A 21955-nucleotide genomic window follows, 5' to 3' on the forward strand; every position below is an offset into this window, starting at 1 on the left:
GCGTAGTATAATCCATAGATTTCAGCATTCTGGCACTCTGCAGGATAACTGCTCTGGTGTCTGTGAGCAGCACAGGGAGATGCAGGCATCGAACCACATACTTAGTAAGACTGCTGGGTTCCTTGTTAATGTCTTTGATCACATGCTGTAGTGGAGCCAGTATCATTCGCTCCCCTTCTGTATATGCTGGCTGGACTATTCCATTAATGCCAGCAATAGTTTACCTATACAGGTCTGGTGATGTGTTGTGATACAAACTAGTGGTTGTTGTGCATTATTGCTGTGAGCAGCTGTAGTGTTAACCCTTGTTGTCATTTTGTTTCTGTCTTCCTGCTCTTGCTTTTCTCCTTAGTCTCTCACTGTTTATTTCTGTGAGTTTGCAGTGTGTCTGAATTTTGGTTTTCCCGTCTCTCGTAATCTGTATTTCCATCATACTCCTGCCCCTTCCTTCCACGTTCAGGGGTAATCCAGAGGTTAGGGATAGCCTATGGTCTCCTAGCATGAGGGAAAGTATAGGAGCCCCTGTCCCTCATTATCCTACAGTCACATTGCGATAATCAATCAGATTATTTACTGTTGCACATTGCAGAGAACTGGTGTTAGGATCAGAATTAACGAAGATGTAACTATTAAGGGTGCTTTACACATGCACAACATTGCTAGCGAATGCTAGCGATGTCGTGCGCGATAGCACCCACCCACGTCATTCTTGCGACATGTGGTGATCGCTGCCGTAGCGAACAACATCGCTACGGCAGCATCACACGCACATACCTGTTCAGCGACGTCGCTGGAGACACCGAACAATCCCTCCTTCAAGGGGGAGGTGCGTTCGGTGTCACTAAGCGGCCGTCCAATAGCAGAGGAGGGGCGGAGATGAGCGGCCGGAACATTCCGCCTACCTCCTTCCTTCCTCATTGCCGGTAGACACAGGTAAAGAGATGTTCGTCGTTCCTGCGGTGTCACACATAGTGAAGTGTGATGCCGCATGAACGACGAACAACCAGCGGCATGCACCACCAATGATATTATGAAAAGGAGCGACGTGTCAACGATCAACAATTTTTGCGTTTTTGCAATCGTTGATCGTCGCTCCTAGCTGTCACACAATGCGATGTCGCTAACAACGCCGGATTTGTGTCACAAACACCGTGACCCCGACGATATATTGTTAGCGATGTTGCAGCGTGTAAAGCACCCTTTAGATCTCGAAATTGGAAAACAGATTCTGAATAATTTGTTTCCTAATTTAATTTCTTATGTTATAGTTTAAAAAAATAAATCTAATTTCAAAATTATATCATTAAAAAAATAATAACATTGTGTTTATTTTAGCAGATGACTGTATCAGGAGTTCAGATGGACCTCTAATATCTTCAGAATTTAAAACAGATGATCAAACTATCACACATGATAAATATGAAGAGCATGCTCTTGTCCAAGATATACCTACAGTCCTTCCTTGGAAAGCTGTGTCATCTGATCTTTTCAAACAAGTCCAAAATTCTGATTTATCACAGAATTGTAAGCAAAATAAAAGTTACACAAGGGATGTGGAACATGAACCAGCTCCTACAAGGGAGAAACCATTTTCATGTTCAAAATGTGGGAAATGTTTTATTCAGAAATCAATCCTTGTTAGACATCAGAAAATTCACACAGGGGAGAAGCCATTTTCATGTTCAGAGTGTGGGAAGTGTTTTATTCAGAAAATAAACCTTGTTACACATCAGAACATTCACACAGGGGAGAAGCCATTTTCATGTTCAGAGTGTGGGAAATGTTTTATTCAGAAATCAGACCTTGTTAGACATCAAAAAAATCACACAGGGGAGAAGCCATTTTCATGTTCAGAGTGTGGGAAATGTTTTATTCAGAAATCTTACCTTGTTAGACATCACAAAAGTCACACAGGAGAGAAGCCATTTTCATGTTCAGAGTGTGGGAAATGTTTTATTCAGAAAATAAACCTTGTTAAACATCAGAAAATTCACACAAGGGAAAAGCCATTTTCATTTTCATGTTCAGAGTGTGGGAAATGTTTTATTCGGAAATCTTACCTTGTTAGACATCAGAAAAATCACACAGGGGAAAAGCCATTTTCATGTTCAGAGTGTGAGAAATGTTTTATTCATAAATCAGATCTTGTTAGACATCAGAAAAATCACACAGGGGAGAAGCCATGTTCATGTTCAGAGTGTGGGAAATGTTTTATTCAGAAATCTTACCTTGTTAGACATCAGAAAAGTCACACAGGGGAGAAGCCATTTTCATGTTCAGAATGTGGGAAATGTTTTATTCAGAAAATAAACCTTGTTACACATCAGAAAATTCACACAGGTGAGAAGCCATTTTCATGTTCAGAGTGTGGGAAATGTTTTATTCGGAAATCTTACCTTGTTAGACATCAGACAAATCACACTGGGGAGAAGCCATTTTCATGTTCAGAATGTGGGAAATGTTTTATTCATAAATCAGATCTTGTTAGACATCAGACAAATCACACAGGGGAGAAGCCATTTTCATGCCCAGAATGTGGTAAATGTTTTACTAGGAAATCACTTCTTTTTTACCATCAAAAAAATCACACAAAATAAACCATTTTTATGTTCTGAATGTGGAAAATGTAATTCTCAGAAATCAGATCTTGTTAAACATATCAAGGAGCCGCACAGGGAAGGAACCTTTATCATGTTGTGAATAATTGAAATGTTTAACTGGTAAATCAAGTCTTGCCAACCGTCAGAAAACCAAGAGAGCGGAGCAGCCATTCTTGCTTTCAGAATTTGCCAAATGTTTTTTATCATTAATCAGGTCTTGTTGTCATATGAGTCACACGAGAGAAGCCATCATGATGTACTATAATTCAAAGGGTTTTATCCAAAAGTCATCTACAATTGCTCAAGTAAGAATTGGTGAGGGAAAGAACCATTTTCTCTCTTTTTAAATGTATCGTATTTTTCAAACAATAAGAATGTGGTCATGATGCACTGTTAAGAGGGGATCTGCTGCTGACACTGTTACGAGGGTAATATCACCCAGTTTCTAGTGCAATGTGTTTAATGACTTTCCGTTTAAATAGTGCTTATAACAAATCTGTGGCTGCCTTTATTATTTACTAAACCAGTGAAGATCCGTAGATTAGTGAATTTAAATATAATCCAGTACCAAAACTTTTTGAAGTGTCCCTAAAGTCCCCCAAAAGGAACTTCCAGGTTGTGAGATCCTACAACCATTAGCAATCACTCACAGTGGAAAAGTGAGCTCTACGACCCCAGCTCTGCGGCATCCTTCTTAAGCAGTTCAGTAATACCTTAAAAAGTAAGTGACCGCGCTGGATCAGTTGAGAGAGCAATATCTCGTGCTTAGATCAGCTGCAGAGATTTGTGGGATCCTGCTCTGCACACTGAGATCCCACAAAATGGAAATTCGAGCTCCACTTTGCAAGTAAGTTGGGCATTTCGAGAGGCTTTATGAACATTTGTGAAAGGTTTTGATACTGGATTATATTTAGATAATTCACTAATCTCAGGTTGCCCACTACTATTTTTACTAAAAAGCGCAGCCCCAGATAGGGGATAGAAACTCTTAAGTATATCACATTGTATATAATTGCATTTTAAAATTTGTTTTGTTAATAAATGTTGGTAAAATATATATTCTTCGTGCCTGTCTTTCTCTATTGTTCAGATGTGATGATTTTGCCTCAGAACCTCTGGAGTTGAGGCCGAGCCGTAGGCATTTAGCTCAAAAACAGTGAGGGGATGGCACAGAGTTGTCACGGACGGCGGACAATCCAGTGGCAGAAGTGTTGGAAAATCCCAGAGATTTGCAGAATGTGTTGTTCTCTGTTTCTGCAGCAGCGGACTCTGACTCTGGGAAACTGTCATTTTTTTTCTCTCAGTTACCAGCCTCTGACTTCCATTATAAACCTCACCCTGGAGTGCTTTGGGTGAGGGTAGTAGTTTATCCTGGCTGTGGTTTGCAGCGGTCATCTTCTCTTGTTCCAGAGACTTCTGTGGTAGCTGCTCCTAAGATAAGTGTTTGAATTTTGCTATGTACCTGGTTTCAGGCAGGTGGTAGCATTTGTGTCTCCCCTGTACTGTTTCCTTTTGTCTTTCTTAGCGTTAGTGATGTTGACGAAGAGCTCATACCTGCCATTCTTACTTAGGGCCAGATCAGGGTTTGCCTAGGGTGAGGTATTCCTGCTTGGCGACAGGTGCAGAACCTATATAGGGTTGGTGAGGGCAGTGAGGGTGAGCTGCACGTTATTGTCAGGGATCACTAGTTCTCCCTTTCCCTAGTGATAGGGAATTCTTTTTGCCTTCCCTTTGTATTGTAATATACGGCTGGTATAGCTTCTATCCCCAGCCGTGACAGGGGAGAAGCGAATCGCACTCTGCATCCTAGATATGTGGAAGTTGTTAAGACACTCTGGTCCCAATTTATCAAAGCTTTTATGCCAAAAAAACTTACACAAGCTTTGAAAAGTCAAAAAAATTTGGATCAATTCATTGTTGTGCCAAATTTTGGTGGCTTTTGCCATTTTCACTCTAATATTGACAGGGTTTGGGTGGGACGGGGGCGTGACACCACAGCTCCTTAAATTCATAACGAACTGTGGTGTGCTCTATGCCACAAATCTCACTCCAGTCCCTGATGGGAGTAATATTTCTAGCATGGCACAAGGAGGCACATGCCACTCGTCAAACGCTCCAGATTCATGAAGATTCATGCATCACTTCATCCATCAAGAGTGGCCCCCGCATAAATTGAACCCTTTATGTTATAAAAATGATCCCTTTAGAAAGGATAATTATTGTAATAAAAAAACTAAAGGATTTTATCTGTCTGATAACCACTGGATTATTTTTTTGTGGGGCTACCCACAAATAGAGATAAGTGGACCTGTTGAAGTTTGGGTTCAGCTTTTTCTGTTATATTTTAGATAAAATTCAGATCGGGAACCGGACTGGTCCTGAACCCTATTGGAAGTCACTGATTGGGCAGTTCGGGTCACCGCCCACATGCATACAGCCATTAACAGAGTATTTATTACCAGGGGAGGGATGACGGAGTTTTTTCCTTGTACACAATACACCCTATAACAATGTTTTTACCTCCCCGTGAAAACCATTCACACACTGCAAGCGGCTCACACTGGGCCGAGCACTGAGTGTACCCGAGCACAGCGATGCTAGATCAAGTGGTTGGGATACATAAAGCACCCGAATTCCAAACTCTTAACACTGATTTTTTTGTATAAAGCCTGTATTTGGTACAAACACCGAACTTTACTATTTAGGTTCCCTCATCTCTGCCCACAAACCTTTTATTACAGTTTAGATTATGGGTGTAGAAGACACTAGAACTGAAAGGGGTCTATCTCTTGGTGGAGAGGAAGTAACATTTATGATACCTATGCTGGGATTTTGTTAATTCAATGGGATTCGGTCACTCATTGTTTACCTCTTAATTAAAAATCAGAATAATGTAGAGACAGTGTCATGCTAGGTATGGGGAAGTACCAAGTGAATGGCGAAAAGGAAGGGAAACCCTGTGCCTAGCGTAAGGGGATATGAGAGCCCTGACCAAGTTTACCGCTGGGCCCCTGGGTTCCCTCACCACCATATATAGATTCCACACCTATGCGCCGAGCCGTATACCTGACCCTAGGCTGACTCTGAACTGAGCCCTAAGTAGGGAACGGATGGGATGAGCTCTTAATCAACCTCACTAGGTACTAAAGGACACACACTGATAACAAACAACGTACCACTAGATGACTCGGTAAGAAGTTCAGTAAAGAGCATCAACGATCCTACTGGTGTGTGCAAGCCACCTGCTTGCATCCATACCTTGTGAAGGAACTGAATATCTCCACCACCAGTGCAGGAAAATGAGAATATTTTAACCCAAGAGGAAATACAGATGATTAGCAGCTGAAGGGAAGAGGAGCTCCCCAGTGTCCTAAAGTAAAAGGATGAAAACCCAGCAGAGAGGAGATACCTGGTACACAGAATACTAACAGCAGGAAAAATAGAGAGTCAGGGAACATTTTGCACAGCCAAACGCTGTGACCTTCTATTGCCAGACATCACATGACTGTCTGTCACCTGTGACACACCTGTGACAGAGAGGGACTCTGATTCCAATGATGTGTCATTTACTGGGCTGCTTGCTGTAGTTTTGATAAAATCACTGTATTATCACTAGGGGATTATCACTAGAGAACTAGTAAACCTGATATTATGTATCCTCTATCTCCTTAAGCTGTGTAATACTCCATCCCTGATTAGCAGCTTTCAGTCTATGCTCATTGTACACAGCTGCCAATCAGTGGTGTGGGTGAGGTTATACACAGAGCAGTGTTTCGAAAACTGGTAGATTTTAAACAGAGAAAACTGAATTTCAAAACTTCAGCAAGCAGCCAAGTAAGTGTCACATCGCTGGAATCAGGGTCTCTGCTTATACAGGTCGATTGGACACACGTTACAAGTAGCTTTGTTCCTCTTAATCTATAAACCACATCTCAAAGACATACGCTATTCAATTTTATATATTTAATCTGAAAAGTAGGCAGTGTTTATAAAAATATACAAGATATAACAAAGGGAACAAAACAATACATCATATATAACTACATAAAATAAACGGGAATAACAAAAGGAAAAATACTGAACTTGGGTCACAGTAATGGCTTCAGATTTCTGGAAAGAAGGACTCCAATGGAATGTAGAACAACCCTACATAGCGATGTTCCTTTCATTGAATGAAGATCATAATTGGAATTTTTTATTAACACAAGTTACACCCACATACTTCCCCTCTGGTGACTCATAACACGGATGGACTTCAGTGAAAAATAGCATGAGTCTAAAGGCCGCTTTACACGCAACGACATCGCTAACGATGTCGTTGGGGGTCACCGATTTCGTGACGCACATCCGGCCTTGTTAGCGACGTCTTTGCGTGTGAAACGCAGGAGCAACCGCAAACGATCAAAATTACTTACCTTATTGTTGATCATTGACGCGTCGTTCTATTCCCGATTATCGCTGCTGCAGGACGCATGTTGTTCGTCGTTCTTGTGGCAGCACACATCGCTATGTGTGACACCGCAGGAACGAGGAACATCACCGTCCCTGCAGTCACCCGCAATGAGGAAGGAAGGAGGTGGGCGTTATGTTCGGCCCGCTCATCTCCGCCCCTCCGCTTTGATTGGGCGGCCGCTTAGTGACGTCGCTGTGACGCCGAACGAACTGCCCCCTTAGAAAGGAGGCGGTTCGCCAGTCACAGCGACGTCGCTAGGCAGGTATGTGCGTGTGACGCTGCCGTAGCGATAATGTTTGCTACGGCAGCGATCACCACATATCGGCCGTACAATGGGGGCGGATCCTATCACGCTTGACATCGCTAGCATCGGCTAGCGATGTTGCAGCGTGTAAAGCCCGCTTAAGTCTTAGAAAATTATGAGATTCCCAAACCTTTTGATAACTTCACCCCTGGAAGTCCTAGGTGGAAGATATTACAGTCATCTTTCCTATCACAATTTTATGTTTACATAGATAGGAGACATTGCATAGACATTTTTATTTTCTGGCTGATATCCATCTGGCGGGAGCCCAGCAGTCTACCAATAATGCGGAACAATGCTTTGCATTCTCCACTTTAGCATAAATTCAAAAATGTGACTTTCCTACTGTATCTATTATATCAATGCAAGTTATACTTTCTATAAGGGGAAACAAAGGATTTGAATTTCTATGTTATTTTTCTGTTCAACTGCTGCTCTTATCTCTACCAGTCATAAATCTGTCCTTTTCTGCATTCTTATGCAACTAAGCTGAGATTAGCCTTACATCTGCTGGAGGATTCTCTTTAATTACATGTTTCCAATGGAGGGGGTCAGCTTCATAGGAGTGTTGTTGGGTCTTTATGAATTTTTTAATTTCTATATGACACACCACTACTTATTGATGTTTTTCCAAAATCAAGCTTTTATCCCTTTGAAAACCAAGGTCATTTTTTTTACACTTTCCACTACTTGCTGCTTGAATAGTTCAATAAAATCAGACATTTTACACCCCCATCGGCCCAAAATAACCTAAATACAAAAGAAAAGGTTGCCCTAAAATCATTATGCAATGATTCAGATATGGTAACTATTAGCCGACAAGGGGCATGGAATAGCCATCCAAAACAGGGATGACTATTTATGGAAGCTCAGAATATTCTCTCCAACCCCATACACTAAGGGATTACAACTATGGATCCTTTTTCTACATTTAAAACAAAATATGCTCTCCCCATAACAAAAGCTTTTGAGAAAGGAATCTTAAAGGAGAACCAACCACCAGGATTTTGCTATATGAAGTAAAGGCAGTGCCACAATGGCACAAGGATGCTGAATCCAAGCATACCTGTTATAGAAACAGGGGTTGTTTGGCTGCTGAAATATCTAATCAAAGTTTCAGAAATGCACTGCACTTTGATTGAGTTGTACATTGTGGGTGGGCCTTTGTAGGTCGGGTTCTGCTCTGTTCACCCGCCTATGTCTATTTTCCTAGGCGGGAGGGGCGGGGGAGAAAGGTCAGGACTCAGCTGACTCCGGTTTTCTGCCTCAGTCTGAAATATACCGTGAGATGTTACAGATGCGGGACCAAATATAACAACTTCTGGTCCATCTTCAGTCAATGAATGTCTTCCTGAACAGCTCCGGCCCTGTCTGAATCCACTTCTCCTCTGGCTGCTCCACCCTACTTTGATGGTGATCCCAAGCAATGCCAAGATTTCATCAACCACTGCACCCTGCACTTTAAGCTGATGGCTCATCAGTTTTCTTCATACCAGTCCAGTCCAAAGTGGCATTTCTGATGTCGCTCTTGCCTGGTCTGTCTCCTGTGGGAAAGAAATGACCCAATTACTGATGACCTCTTCGAATTTCTGCAGTCCTTCTGGAGAGTTTTTGAGGAACCAGCTCGAGTCATCTTGGCTGCGTCCTTTCTTCTGCACTAGTGTCATGGAGTTCTAACTGATGGTTAGTATGTATCTCAGTTCTGCGCCCTCACTTCTCAATTAAGATAGAATGATCAGGCACTGGCGGACACGTTTTGGAAAAATGTATCCAAGAGAACCAAGGATGTAGGGGCTGGTCTTGATACCTGCTACTCTGGATGATCTTATCTCTTTTGCTGTAGACAGGTTGATCAGAAGTTCCGGAAACGTGCCAAGGAAGTCTGCCGTGTGAAGAAACCTGAGAGTAGTAGAGATGGGTTTCACAGCCGCACCAATGACCAACGGATCATATAAGCTTAAGATTAATGTTGCTTTATTTCATGCATAGGTCAGGTCAACGCGTTTCAGGAGATACAGCTCCCTTCCTCAGGACAAACCAGTAAAGAACATCAAATCTGCTGTATAGAGAGCCTACACAGCATTATATACCTTGGAGATGACGTCAAGGCACACCCCCAGAGAAAAAAAACGGCGGGAATCTATACATTTCAAGTTCACAAAATGACGTTGTACATTGTAATAAAACCATAATACAGATTATCTTGTCATGAGCTCTCTCTATCATCACAAGCTATTGAAAAAAAAAAAATGATATTGAAAACTTATAAAAGAGTGGTTTATTCGTGTTCTAAAAAAATTATACATATATATATATATATATATATATATATAAAAGTGTGAATGTAACTATAAGTGTATACAAATAGATCAGTGTATCGTACATTGCCTAGAACACTATAGACAGCGTCAGGCATTCATCGACCCAGGGGCCGGGAACAGTGTGTGAAGGAGGTGCAGCGGGTAGTGCCACTCGTTATATCGGATCAGTCTCCTGCCCTATCCTATTAAGGGAATCTATCCCTCTTAGGTAAAGAAAAAAAGGGGGGAAATGAAAAGGAGTTAGTGTGAAGATTAGCATGAGAAAACACAAGTGCTGTTCACGGTGAAATAATCCCCGCTGGGATATTAACATAAAATCACAAGTTTGTTAAGGGAACAATGATGGTGTTTTAAGGGTTAACAGCAACACTATTGCTGTCATACCTATATATGGATTAAGGTCCACAGACATTAGCATATAGCTAGAAAATCTCATATAAGGGGGTACGGCAATTGTAAGCCTGATCTATTTATAGTTGACATGAGTGTAGTTTTTATTAAAAGCGGGGCAGCAGGACAGGAAGCATAGTGAATGGATTTTACTTAAAACGTGCATAGATTCAATTATGGCTCACAGGCCCTACAAATTGCAGGTTCACTGAAGTTACAGCGGATCAGACAAGTGAGCGGGGTGAAAAGAGTTCAAGACCGTGGGAAACTATTGAATGCGCATGCTCGATGGAAGGATATGAAGCCAGTGCTCCATTGAAGACTTTGAGAGAACGACTGGGTCAAATAAGTTCAGAGCGTGGCAAAACTTCTAGTGCGCATGCTCTAGTGGACCAAATGCTCCATATTATGTGAAAGCAAGGGAATCACAATGTAGACTAAAGGAAGGAAAGAGGTCTCCCACAGCGGGCCAAGTTAGGGTGCCTCTCGGTCAAGGTTCATGTCTCAGTGTGGTACTAAGATCAGTATGAATATCATAAAAACATTAATAAATATGTTTGAAAAATAATGAAAACATGTATGTGTAAAATTAAGTGGTAAAAAATAGCATTATTCAAGACCCAGCATGTAGATTATTAAACAAGATAAAAACGGAAGGACACACATAAACAACATATAAAACGTAAAAAAAATATAAAAATAATAAAATAAAAACTACCAGAGATAAAACCAATTTAAAATAAATATATAAAAATCGTGTCTTCAGTAAAATAGATCTGTAACCTCATTGAGCCCAAAGGGTTTAAGAGTGTTTAATTTGTAGATCCAATATGTTTCTTTTCTCCTCAATAATTCAATACGGTTGTGAGCAAAAGGGGGTATCTGCTCAATGGGAGTAATCCTAAGTTTTGATTTCCCATCGTGGCATAAAGTAACATGTCTACAGAGGCCATGTAGCATGAACCCTATTTTTATATTGTGTCTATGGGAGTTCAATCTGTTGTGTAGTGCCTGAATCGTTCTGCCTATGTACTGTTTGTTGCATTCACATTCAATCAGATATATAACAAAATCTGACTGACAAGTAAGATGGGTTTTGATAGAAAAAACATCTCCTCCTACTGAGGAATTGAAATTAACCCTTTTGTGTTGTATAGACTTGCAGCATAAGCAGTTCTTTGCTAGACATTTAAAAGCCCCCACCGTATTGTTAGTGGTTTCTATGACAGTATTGTTTCTTAATCTACTTGGGGCCAATTGATTTTTCAGACTAGGGGCCCTATGGTAGGTGATCCCTGCTATCTCCGGTATGGCATCCTTCAGGAAGGGATCATTCTGAAAGATTTTCCAATGTTTGCAAATGATGTTCTTAATCAGGTCCCCATCATTGCTATAGGTAATCAAAAGATTAGAGGAAAAAGCAATGATCAGATTTCCTATCTGAGATTTTATCCTGTGTAATTAGATCCGTCTGTGTTAAGGCCCAGTCACACTAAACAACATCGCTAGCAACATCGCTGCTGATGCACAACTTGCTAGCGATGTTGCTGTGTGTGACATCCAGCAACAACCCGGCCCCTGCTGTGAGGTCGTTGGTTGTTGCTGAATGTCCTGGACCATTTTTTAGTTGTTGCTCTCCCGCTGTGAAGCACAGATCGCTGTGTGTGACAGCGACAGAGCAACAACTAAATGTGCAGGCAGCAGGAGCCGGCTTCTGCGGAGGCTGGTAACCACGGTAAACATCGGGTAACCAAGAAGCCCTTACCTTGGTTACCCGATATTTACCTTCGTTATCAGCGTCCGACGCTCTCAGCTGTCAGTGCCGGCTCCTGCTCTGTGCACATGTAGCTGCAGTACACATCGGGTAATTAACCCCATATGTACTGTAGCTAGGAGTGCAGGGAGTCAGCGCTAAGCAGTGTTCGCGGCTCCCTGCTCTCTGCACATGTGGCTGCAGTACACATCGGGTAATTAACCCCATGTGTACTGTAGCTAGGAGAGCAGGGAAGCCAGCGCTAAGCAGTGTGCGCTGGTAACCAAGGTAAATATCGGGTCTGATTACCCGATATTTACCTTAGTTACCAAGTGCAGCATCGCTTCCACGCGGCGCTGGGGGCTGGTCACTGGTTGCTGGTGAGCTCACCAGTAACTCATGTAGCCACGCTCCAGCGATCCGTGCCAGGTCAGGTTGCTGGTGGGATCGCTGGAGCGTCGCAGTGTGACATCTCACCAGCAACCTCCTAGCAACTTACCAGCGATCCCTATCATTGTTGGGATCGCTGGTAAGTTGTTTAGTGTGACTGGGCCTTTAGAGTTTTACTATCTTTGTATGCTTTTTTTTTATCAATGAGGGGGGGTAGTCTTTATCCAGGAATCTTTCCTTCAGGATATTTGCCTGTGTGAGAAAATCTCCATCTGATGTACAGTTTCTACGGATTCTTTGAAATTGATTTTTCGGGACATTTCTGAGCCATTTGTTATAATGGCTACTGGAGAAATGGATATAACCATTACTATCCACCTTTTTAAAAAAGATTTTTGTGCGAATTGCTCCCTTTATGTGCATGATAGTTAAATCCAAAAAATCAATTGCATCATCTTTGACATTAGGGGAGAAAGTGAGACCCCAATTGTTGTTTCCTATGTAATTTTTTTTTTTTAATTTTTCAATAGCTTGTGATGATAGAGAGAGCTCATGATAAGATAATCTGTATTATTGTTTTATTACAATGTACTACGTCATTTTGTGAACTTGAAATGTATAGATTCCCGCCGATTTTTTTCTCTGGGGGTGTGCCTTGACGTCATCTCCAAGGTATTAAATGCTGTGTAGGCTCTCTATACAGCAGATTTGATGTTCTTTACTGGTTTGTCCTGAGGAAGGGAGCTGTGTCTCCTGAAACGCGTTGACCTGACCTATGCATTAAATAAAGCAACATTAATCTTAAGCTTATATGATCCGTTGGTCATTGGTGCGGCTGGGAAACCCATCTCTACTACTCTCTGTTATCTGCCTTATGGGGACCGCTGCCGTGACTTGGAGTTACATGCTATTATAGGAGTTGTGACTTTCACAATCCCCTTTGGTGAGTAGTATTGCTCATTGTCTCACCCTGTATATATTGGGGTAAGACCCTATTGCGCTTCTTTTTCCACAGTTTTTATCTCTGATTCGTCTTGGGACCTGGCGTGACCAGATCTTCTTTTCCTGTGGATACAGCAGCAGAGGGTCATTGATTGAAGAATGGATTACTTCAATAATCGTCTATCGTCCAGAGAGAAACTGATCCTACAAACAGTAGGTGCACCTGAATTGCATAACAATGATTGGGATTTGGATTTACCGAATGTGTACTCAGAGGCGGATACGGCTATAATGAAAAAACTGTTCCTACGTTTGGAGGACCTTCTTAAGGAGGAATTAAGGTTTGGGCTTGATGCCAGATTCCTCACCATATATATGGAAGAGAAACTATGCCCTAGAGGACTAAGAATTAGACATGACTCTCCATTCCCTTTGGATCCGATCTTCACTACTGAATGGGATGGTATATTGCAGAACTGCATGCAGGGCATGCTGCAGTGCTTATTTAAGAAAAGAACTAGTATTGCAAATGAAGCAACGGTAAAAATTAATGAACTCTATAAGGAACTTAATCACTATGACTTACATCCTGAATATAAGATTGTAAATTCTGACATTAATACTAAACTCACTCAACTGGAACAGGATACCATCTTTAGAAAGTCCAAAAACTTCAGAGGGATAGACAGGACAAGATTCCCATCAGAACACAGGATACCACTCATAGAGATTATACTAGAGAACCCCTAAATCACAGACCAAGAGTTAATAGTCACAACAAAAGTTTTTTTAATAGCAAGTTCCATAAAAAGAGGTCCATTTCCTCCACTAGTAATGTATCTACTGATAATACTTCTACAATAAGTTCAATTCACCATCCCAACAGTCGGGCCCCTAATATTGAGCCCATAGCAACTACCACAGCTGATGAAGTTTTTCCCACTGAACCAGTGACAACAGTCCTGAATGAGACTACTGAAACCAATAATAATCCCAGGGATTTTGCGGAAACCAGGAAACAATTAGAAGCCATTAGAGTCCAGATCGAGAGGATCCGTAGAGGTAGGGATCTGGATCTGACACAGGGAGGAGACAATCTAACCTCTATGGAAACGGATACACCTGATAAAGATTTCATAGATCTGTTAGAAATATCTACACATGAGGAGTATGTTCCACTACCAGAGATACAGAATACTCTTGAAGAACCCCCTATAAATGACCACACAATTACTATTGACAATACACAAAAAGGGAACACTTGCGTGCCTTTTTTATCCTTGGCCAGGAACACACAGAGCCATATTACAAATTTCCTGACACCCAGAACAGGAAAAAGAAAAAGCAATACAGAGGAACAAGGGCTGGATCTAGGATCCAGCAAAAAAAGAGAGGAGAGGTCAACAGCAATAAATAAAAATATGGGTATATTTAATTTATCTAACTACACTCTATCTAAAGGGGAAATAAAAATTCTCAATAAAGGATTATCTTTTTGTCCAGCCACCAATGCCAATGACTTTGATTTATATCTGGACTTCCAGAGGTTTGTTAGGAAACTCACATTAACGAGACATTTTCAAATTCACAAATTTAACCCTAACATCACTAAGGAAGGAACTGATGATTTTCTTCATACAGACCTTAAATTAAAATCCAACTTCTACCCCCTACAGAGCAAAGTCACCATTTAAAAACCTTCAGCGACCTAGTACTGGAGGACCTCAAAAAACTTAATGAATATAGGATTGCCACTAAATCGAACCTTGCTATAGAGGAAAGAAAAGCCCTTCTCTCACTCAAAAACAATCCTGACCTTGTCATCAGGAGCGCTGATAAAGGTGGTGGTATAGTGATACAGGATAAAGAGACTTATATCCAAGAAGCTTTAAGAAATCTATCGAACCCCTCACATTATGAGGTGGTTGACATGGTCCACTATGATCAGTCCATTGTGAACTATCATTCCTTGATACAAAAAGCGGTAACAGCAGGTATATTGAATAAAGATGAGAGAAAATTTCTTGAAATTAAGAACCCTAAAATGGCATTTTACTACCACTTGCCCAAAATACATAAGAGCCTTCAAAATCCCCCAGGAAGGCCAATCATTTCGGGGATAGACTCCCTAACAATAAATCTGGCTGCCTACAAAGACCGGGTTATGAGGGTCCATGTTACGAACCTGAGAAGCTATTTACGTGATTCTACACACCTCATTAATATTATTAAGGATGTGGAGTGGAAAAACTCCTTTTTATTTGTATCTTTAGATATATCAGCTTTATATACGAATATCTCCCATGATTTAGGTCTAGAGTGTTTTAAACAGTTCCTTTTGGCAGATGACAGGCTGCCTGAGGCTCAAAAAGAATTTCTCCTGGAAGGGATGAGATTCATATTGACTAACAATTATTTTACTTTTCAAGATAGATTATACCATCAGTGCTGCGGAACTGCGATGGGGTCAAAGGTTGCACCTACCTTCGCTAACCTTTTTATGGGCATGTTCGAATTATTATTTATATATAATTCTGAATACTTCAAAAATGTAATTGTATACAAAAGATATATTGATGACCTGTTCTTTATCTGGGACAATTCTGGTGAAAATACAGATACTTTCTTGGGTCACATAGGTAACAACAATTGGGGTCTCACTTTCTCCCCTAATGTCAAAGATGATGCAATTGATTTTTTGGATTTAACTATCATGCACATAAAGGGAGCAATTCGCACAAAAACCTTTTTTAAAAAAGTGGATAGTAATGGTTATATCCATTTCTCCAGTAGCCATTATAACAAATGGCTCAGAAATGTCCCGAAAAATCAATTTCAAAGAATCCGTAGAAACTGTACATCAGATGGAGATTTTCTCACACAGGCAAATATCCTGAAGGAAAGATTCCTGGATAAAGACTACCCCCCCCTCATTGATAACAAAAGCATACAAAGATAGTAAAACTCTAAAGGCCCAGTCACACTAAACAACTTACCAGCGATCCCAACAATGATAGGGATCGCTGGTAAGTTGCTAGGAGGTTGCTGGTGAGATGTCACACTGCGACGCTCCAGCGATCCCACCAGCAACCTGACCTGGCAGGGATCGCTGGAGCGTGGCTACACGAGTTACTGGTGAGCTCACCAGCAACCAGTGACCAGCCCCCAGCGCCGCGTGGAAGCGATGCTGCGCTTGGTAACTAAGGTAAATATCGGGTAACCTGACCCGATATTTACCTTGGTTACCAGCGCACACCGCTTAGCGCTGGCTTCCCTGCTCTCCTAGCTACAGTACACATGGGGTTAATTACCCGATGTGTACTGCAGCCACATGTGCACAGAGCAGGGAGCCGCGAACACTGCTTAGCGCTGGCTCCCTGCTCTCCTAGCTACAGTACACATGGGGTTAATTACCTGATGTGTACTGCAGCTACATGTGCACAGAGCAGGAGCCGGCACTGACAGCTGAGAGCGGGGACGCTGGTAACGAAGGTAAAATATCGGGTAACCAAGGTAAGGGCTTCTTGGTTACCCGATGTTTACCGTGGTTACCAGCCTCCGCAGAAGCCGGCTCCTGCTGCCTGCACATTTAGTTGTTGCTCTGTCGCTGTCACACACAGCGATCTGTGCTTCACAGCGGGAGAGCAACAACTAAAAAATGGCCCAGGACATTCAGCAACAACCAACGACCTCACAGCAGGGGCCAGGTTGTTGCTGGATGTCACACACAGCAACATCGCTAGCAAGTTGTGCATCAACAGCGATGTTGCTAGCGATGTTGTTTAGTGTGACTGGGCCTTAACACAGACGGATCTAATTACACAGGATAAAATCTCAGATAAGAAATCTGATCATGCTTTTTCCTCTAATCTTTTGATTACCTATAGCAATGATGGGGACCTGATTAAGAACATCATTCGCAAACATTGGAAAATCCTTCAGAATGATCCCTTCCTGAAGGATGCCATACCGGAGATAGCAGGGATCACCTACCATAGGGCCCCTAGTCTGAAAAATCAATTGGCCCCAAGTAGATTAAGAAACAATACTGTCATAGAAACCACTAACAATACGGTGGGGGCTTTTAAATGTCTAGCCAAGAACTGCTTATGCTGCAAGTCTATACAACACAAAAGGGTTCATTTCAATTCCTCAGTAGGAGGAGATGTTTTTTCTATCAAAACCCATCTTACTTGTCAGTCAGATTTTGTTATATATCTGATTGAATGTGAATGCAACAAACAGTACATAGGCAGAACGATTCAGGCACTACACAACAGATTGAACTCCCATAGACACAATATAAAAATAGGGTTCATGCTACATGGCCTCTCTAGACATGTTACTTTATGCCACGATGGAAAATCAAAACTTAGGATTACTCCCATTGAGCAGATACCCCCTTTTGCTCACAACCGTATTGAATTATTGAGGAGAAAAGAAACATATTGGATCTACAAATTAAACACTCTTAAACCCTTTGGGCTCAATGAGGTTACAGATCTATTTTACTGAAGACACGATTTTTATATATTTATTTTAAATTGGTTTTATCTCCGGTAGTTTTTATTTTATTATTTTTATATTTTTTTTACGTTTTATATGTTGTTTATGTGTGTCCTTCCATTTTTATCTTGTTTAATAATCTACATGCTGGGTCTTGAATAATGCTATTTTTTACCACTTAATTTTACACATACATGTTTTCATTATTTTTCAAACATATTTATTAATGTTTTTATGATATTCATACTGATCTTAGTACCACACTGAGACATGAACCTTGACCGAGAGGCACCCTAACTTGGCCCGCTGTGGGAGACCTCTTTCCTTCCTTTAGTCTACATTGTGATTCCCTTGCTTTCACATAATATGGAGCATTTGGTCCACTAGAGCATGCGCACTAGACGTTTTGCCACGCTCTGAACTTATTTGACCCAGTCGTTCTCTCAAAGTCTTCAATGGAGCACTGGCTTCATATCCTTCCATCGAGCATGCGCATTCAATAGTTTCCCACGGTCTTGAACTCTTTTCACCCCGCTCACTTGTCTGATCCGCTGTAACTTCAGTGAACCTGCAATTTGTACGGCCTGTGAGCGGTAATTGAATCTAAGCACGTTTTAAGTAAAATCCATTCACTATGCTTCCTGTCCTGCTGCCCCGCTTTTAATAAAAACTACACTCATGTCAACTATAAATAGATCAGGCTTACAATTGCCGTACCCCCTTATATGAGATTTTCTAGCTATATGCTAATGTCTGTGGACCTTAATCCATATATAGGTATGACAGCAATAGTGTTGCTGTTAACCCTTAAAACACCATCATTGTTCCCTTAACAAACTTGTGATTTTATGTTAATATCCCAGCGGGGATTATTTCACCGTGACCAGCACTTGTGTTTTCTCATGCTAATCTTCACGCTAACTCCTTTTCATTTCCCCCCTTTTTTTCTTTACCTAAGAGGGATAGATTCCCTTAATAGGATAGGGCAGGAGACTGATCCGATATAACGAGTGGCACTACCCGCTGCACCTCCTTCACACACTGTTCCCGGCCCCTGGGTCGATGAATGCCTGACGCTGTCTATAGTGTTCTAGGCAATGTACGATACACTGATCTATTTGTATACACTTATAGTTACATTCACACTTTTATATATATATATATATATATATATATATATATATATATATATAATTTTTTTAGAACACGAATAAACCACTCTTTTATAAGTTTTCAATATAATTTTTTATTTTTCAATAGCTTGTGATGATAGAGAGAGCTCATGACAAGATAATCTGTATTATGGTTTTATTACTATGTACAACGTCATTTTGTGAACTTGAAATGTATAGATTCCCGCCGTTTTTTTTCTCTGGGGGGGTGCCTTGACGTCATCTCCAAGGTATATAATGCTGTGTAGGCTCTCTATACAGCAGATTTGATGTTCTTTACTGATTTGTCCTGAGGAAGGGAGCTGTGTCTCCTGACCTATGCATGAAATAAAGCAACATTAATCTTAAGCTTATATGATCTGTTGGTCATTGGTGCGGCTGTGAAACCCATCTCTACTACTCTCAGGTTTCTTCACACGGCAGACTTCCTTGGCACGTTTCCGGAACTTCTGATCAACCTGTCTACAGCAAAAGAGATAAGATCATCCAGAGTAGCAGGTATCAAGACCAGCCCCTACATCCTTGGTTCTCTTGGATAAATTTTTCCAAAACATGTCCGCCAGTGCCTGATCATTCCATCTTAATTGAGAAGTGAGGGCGCAGAACTGAGATACATACTGACCATCAGTTAGAACTCCATGACACTAGTGCAGAAGAAAGGACGCAGCCAAGATGACTCAAGCTGGTTCCTCAAAAACTTTTCAGAAGGACTGCAGAAATTCGAAGAGGTCAGCAGTAATTGGGTCATTTCTTTCCCACAGGGAAATGCCACTTTGGACTGGACTGGTATGAAGAAAACTGATGAGCCATCAGCTTAAAGTGCAGGGTGCAGTGGTTGATGAAACCTTGGCATTGCTTGGGATCACCATCAAAGTAGGGTGGAGCAGCCAGAGGAGAAGTGGATTCAGACAGGGCCGAAGCTGTTCAGGAAGACATTCATTGACTGAAGATGGACCAGAAGTTGTTATATTTGGTCCCGCATCTGTAACATCTCACGGTATATTTCAGACTGAGGCAGAAAACCGGAGTCAGCTGAGTCCTGACCTTTCTCCCCCGCCCCTCCTGCCTAGGAAAATAGACATAGGCGGGTGAACAGAGTAGAACCCGACCTACAAAGGCCCACCCACAATGCACAACTCAATCAAAGTGCAGTGCATTTCTGCAACTTTGATTAGATATTTCAGCAGCCAAACAACCCCTGTTTCTATAACAGGTATGCTTGGATTCAGCATCCTTGTGCCATTGTGGCACTGCCTTTACTTCATATAGCAAAATCCTGGTGGTTGGTTCTCCTTTAAGATTCCTTTCTCAAAAGCTTTTGTTATGAGGAGAGCATATTTTGTTTTAAATGTAGAAAAAGGATCCATAGTTGTAATCCCTTAGTGTATGGGGTTGGAGAGAATATTCTGAGCTTCCATAAATAGTCATCCCTGTTTTGGATGGCTATTCCATGCCCCTTGTCGGCTAATAGTTACCATATCTGAATCATTGCATAATGATTTTAGGGCAACCTTTTCTTTTGTATTTAGGTTATTTTGGGCAGATGGGGGTGTAAAATGTCTGATTTTATTGAACTATTCAAGCAGCAAGTAGTGGAAAGTATAAAAAAAATGACCTTGGTTTTCAAAGGGATAAAAGCTTGATTTTGGAAAAACATCAATAAGTAGTGGTGTGTCATATAGAAATTAAAAAATTCATAAATACCCAACAACACTCCTAATGAAGCTGACCCCCTCCATTGGAAACATGTAACTAAAGAGAATCCTCCAGCAGATGTAAGGCCAATCTCAGCTTAAATGCATAAGAATGCAGAAAAGGACAGATTTATGACCGGTAGAAATAAGAGCAGCAATTGAACAGAAAAATAACATAGAAATTCAAATCCTTTGTTTCACCTTATAGAAAGTATAACTTGCATTGATATAATAGATACAGTAGGAAAGTCACATTTTTGAATTTGTGCTAAAGTGGAGAATGCAAAGCATTGTTCCGCATTATTGGTAGACTGCTGGGCTCCCGCCAGATGGATATCAGCCAGAAAATAAAAATGTCTATGCAATGTTTCCTATCTATGTAAACATAAAATTGTGATAGGAAAGATGACTGTAATATCTTCCACCTAGGACTTCCAGGGGTGAAGTTATCAAAAAGTTTGGGAATCTCATAATTTTCTAAGACTTAAGCGGGCTTTACACGCTGCAACATCGCTAGCCGATGCTAGCGATGTCAAGCGTGATAGGATCCGCCCCCATTGTACGGCCGATATGTGGTGATCGCTGCCGTAGCAAACATTATCGCTACGGCAGCGTCACACGCACATACCTGCCTAGCGACGTCGCTGCGACTGGCGATTCGCCTCCTTTCTAAGGGGGCAGTTCGTTCTGTGTCACAGCGACGTCACTAAGCGGCCGCCCAATCAAAGCGGAGGGGCGGAGATGAGCGGGCCGAACATAATGCTCACCTCCTTCCTTCCTCATTGCGGGTGACTGTAGGGACGGTGATGTTCCTCGTTCCTGCGGTGTCACACATAGCGATGTGTGCTGCCACAAGAACGACGAACAACCTGCGTCCTGCAGCAGCGATAATCGGGAATAGAACGACGCGTCAATGATCAACAATAAGGTAAGTAATTTTGATCGTTTGCGGTCGCTCCTGCGTTTCACACGCAAAGACGTCGCTAACAAGGCCGGATGTGCGTCACGAAATCGGTGACCCCCAACGACATCGTTAGCGATGTCGTTGCATGTAAAGCGGCCTTTAGACTCATGCTATCTTTCACTGAAGTCCATCCGTGTTATGAGTCACCAGAGGGGAAGTATGTGGGTGTAACTTGTGTTAATAAAAAATTCCAATTATGATCTTCATTCAATGAAAGGAACATCGCTATGTAGGGTTGTTCTACATTCCATTGGAGTCCTTCTCTCCAGAAATCTGAAGCCATTACTGTGACCCAAGTTCAGTAATTTTCCTTTTGTTATTCCCGTTTATTTTATGTAGTTATATATGATGTATTGTTTTGTTCTCTTTGTTATATCCTTTATATTTTTATAAACACTGCCTACTTTTCATATTAAATATATAACATTTCATAGCGTATGGCTTTGAGATGTGGTTTATAGATTAA

At 41.4% G+C, this 21955-nt stretch overlaps 1 protein-coding gene across 1 annotated transcript in view; it reads left to right on the plus strand.

The window, feature by feature from the left end:
* Positions 1 to 21955, plus strand: part of LOC142259340 (uncharacterized) — a 188247-nt gene that overhangs the window by 2473 nt on the left and 163819 nt on the right. The window contains 6 exon segments of the mRNA XM_075331804.1: positions 1336 to 2588; positions 11338 to 11525; positions 13345 to 13756; positions 13813 to 14578; positions 14830 to 16111; positions 17041 to 17227. Of these exon segments, the coding sequence (XP_075187919.1) occupies positions 1336 to 2588; positions 11338 to 11525; positions 13345 to 13756; positions 13813 to 14578; positions 14830 to 16111; positions 17041 to 17227 (4088 nt within the window).

Source organism: Anomaloglossus baeobatrachus, assembly GCF_048569485.1.
Source record: "Anomaloglossus baeobatrachus isolate aAnoBae1 chromosome 5 unlocalized genomic scaffold, aAnoBae1.hap1 SUPER_5_unloc_9, whole genome shotgun sequence".
Classification (NCBI taxonomy): domain Eukaryota; kingdom Metazoa; phylum Chordata; class Amphibia; order Anura; family Aromobatidae; genus Anomaloglossus; species Anomaloglossus baeobatrachus.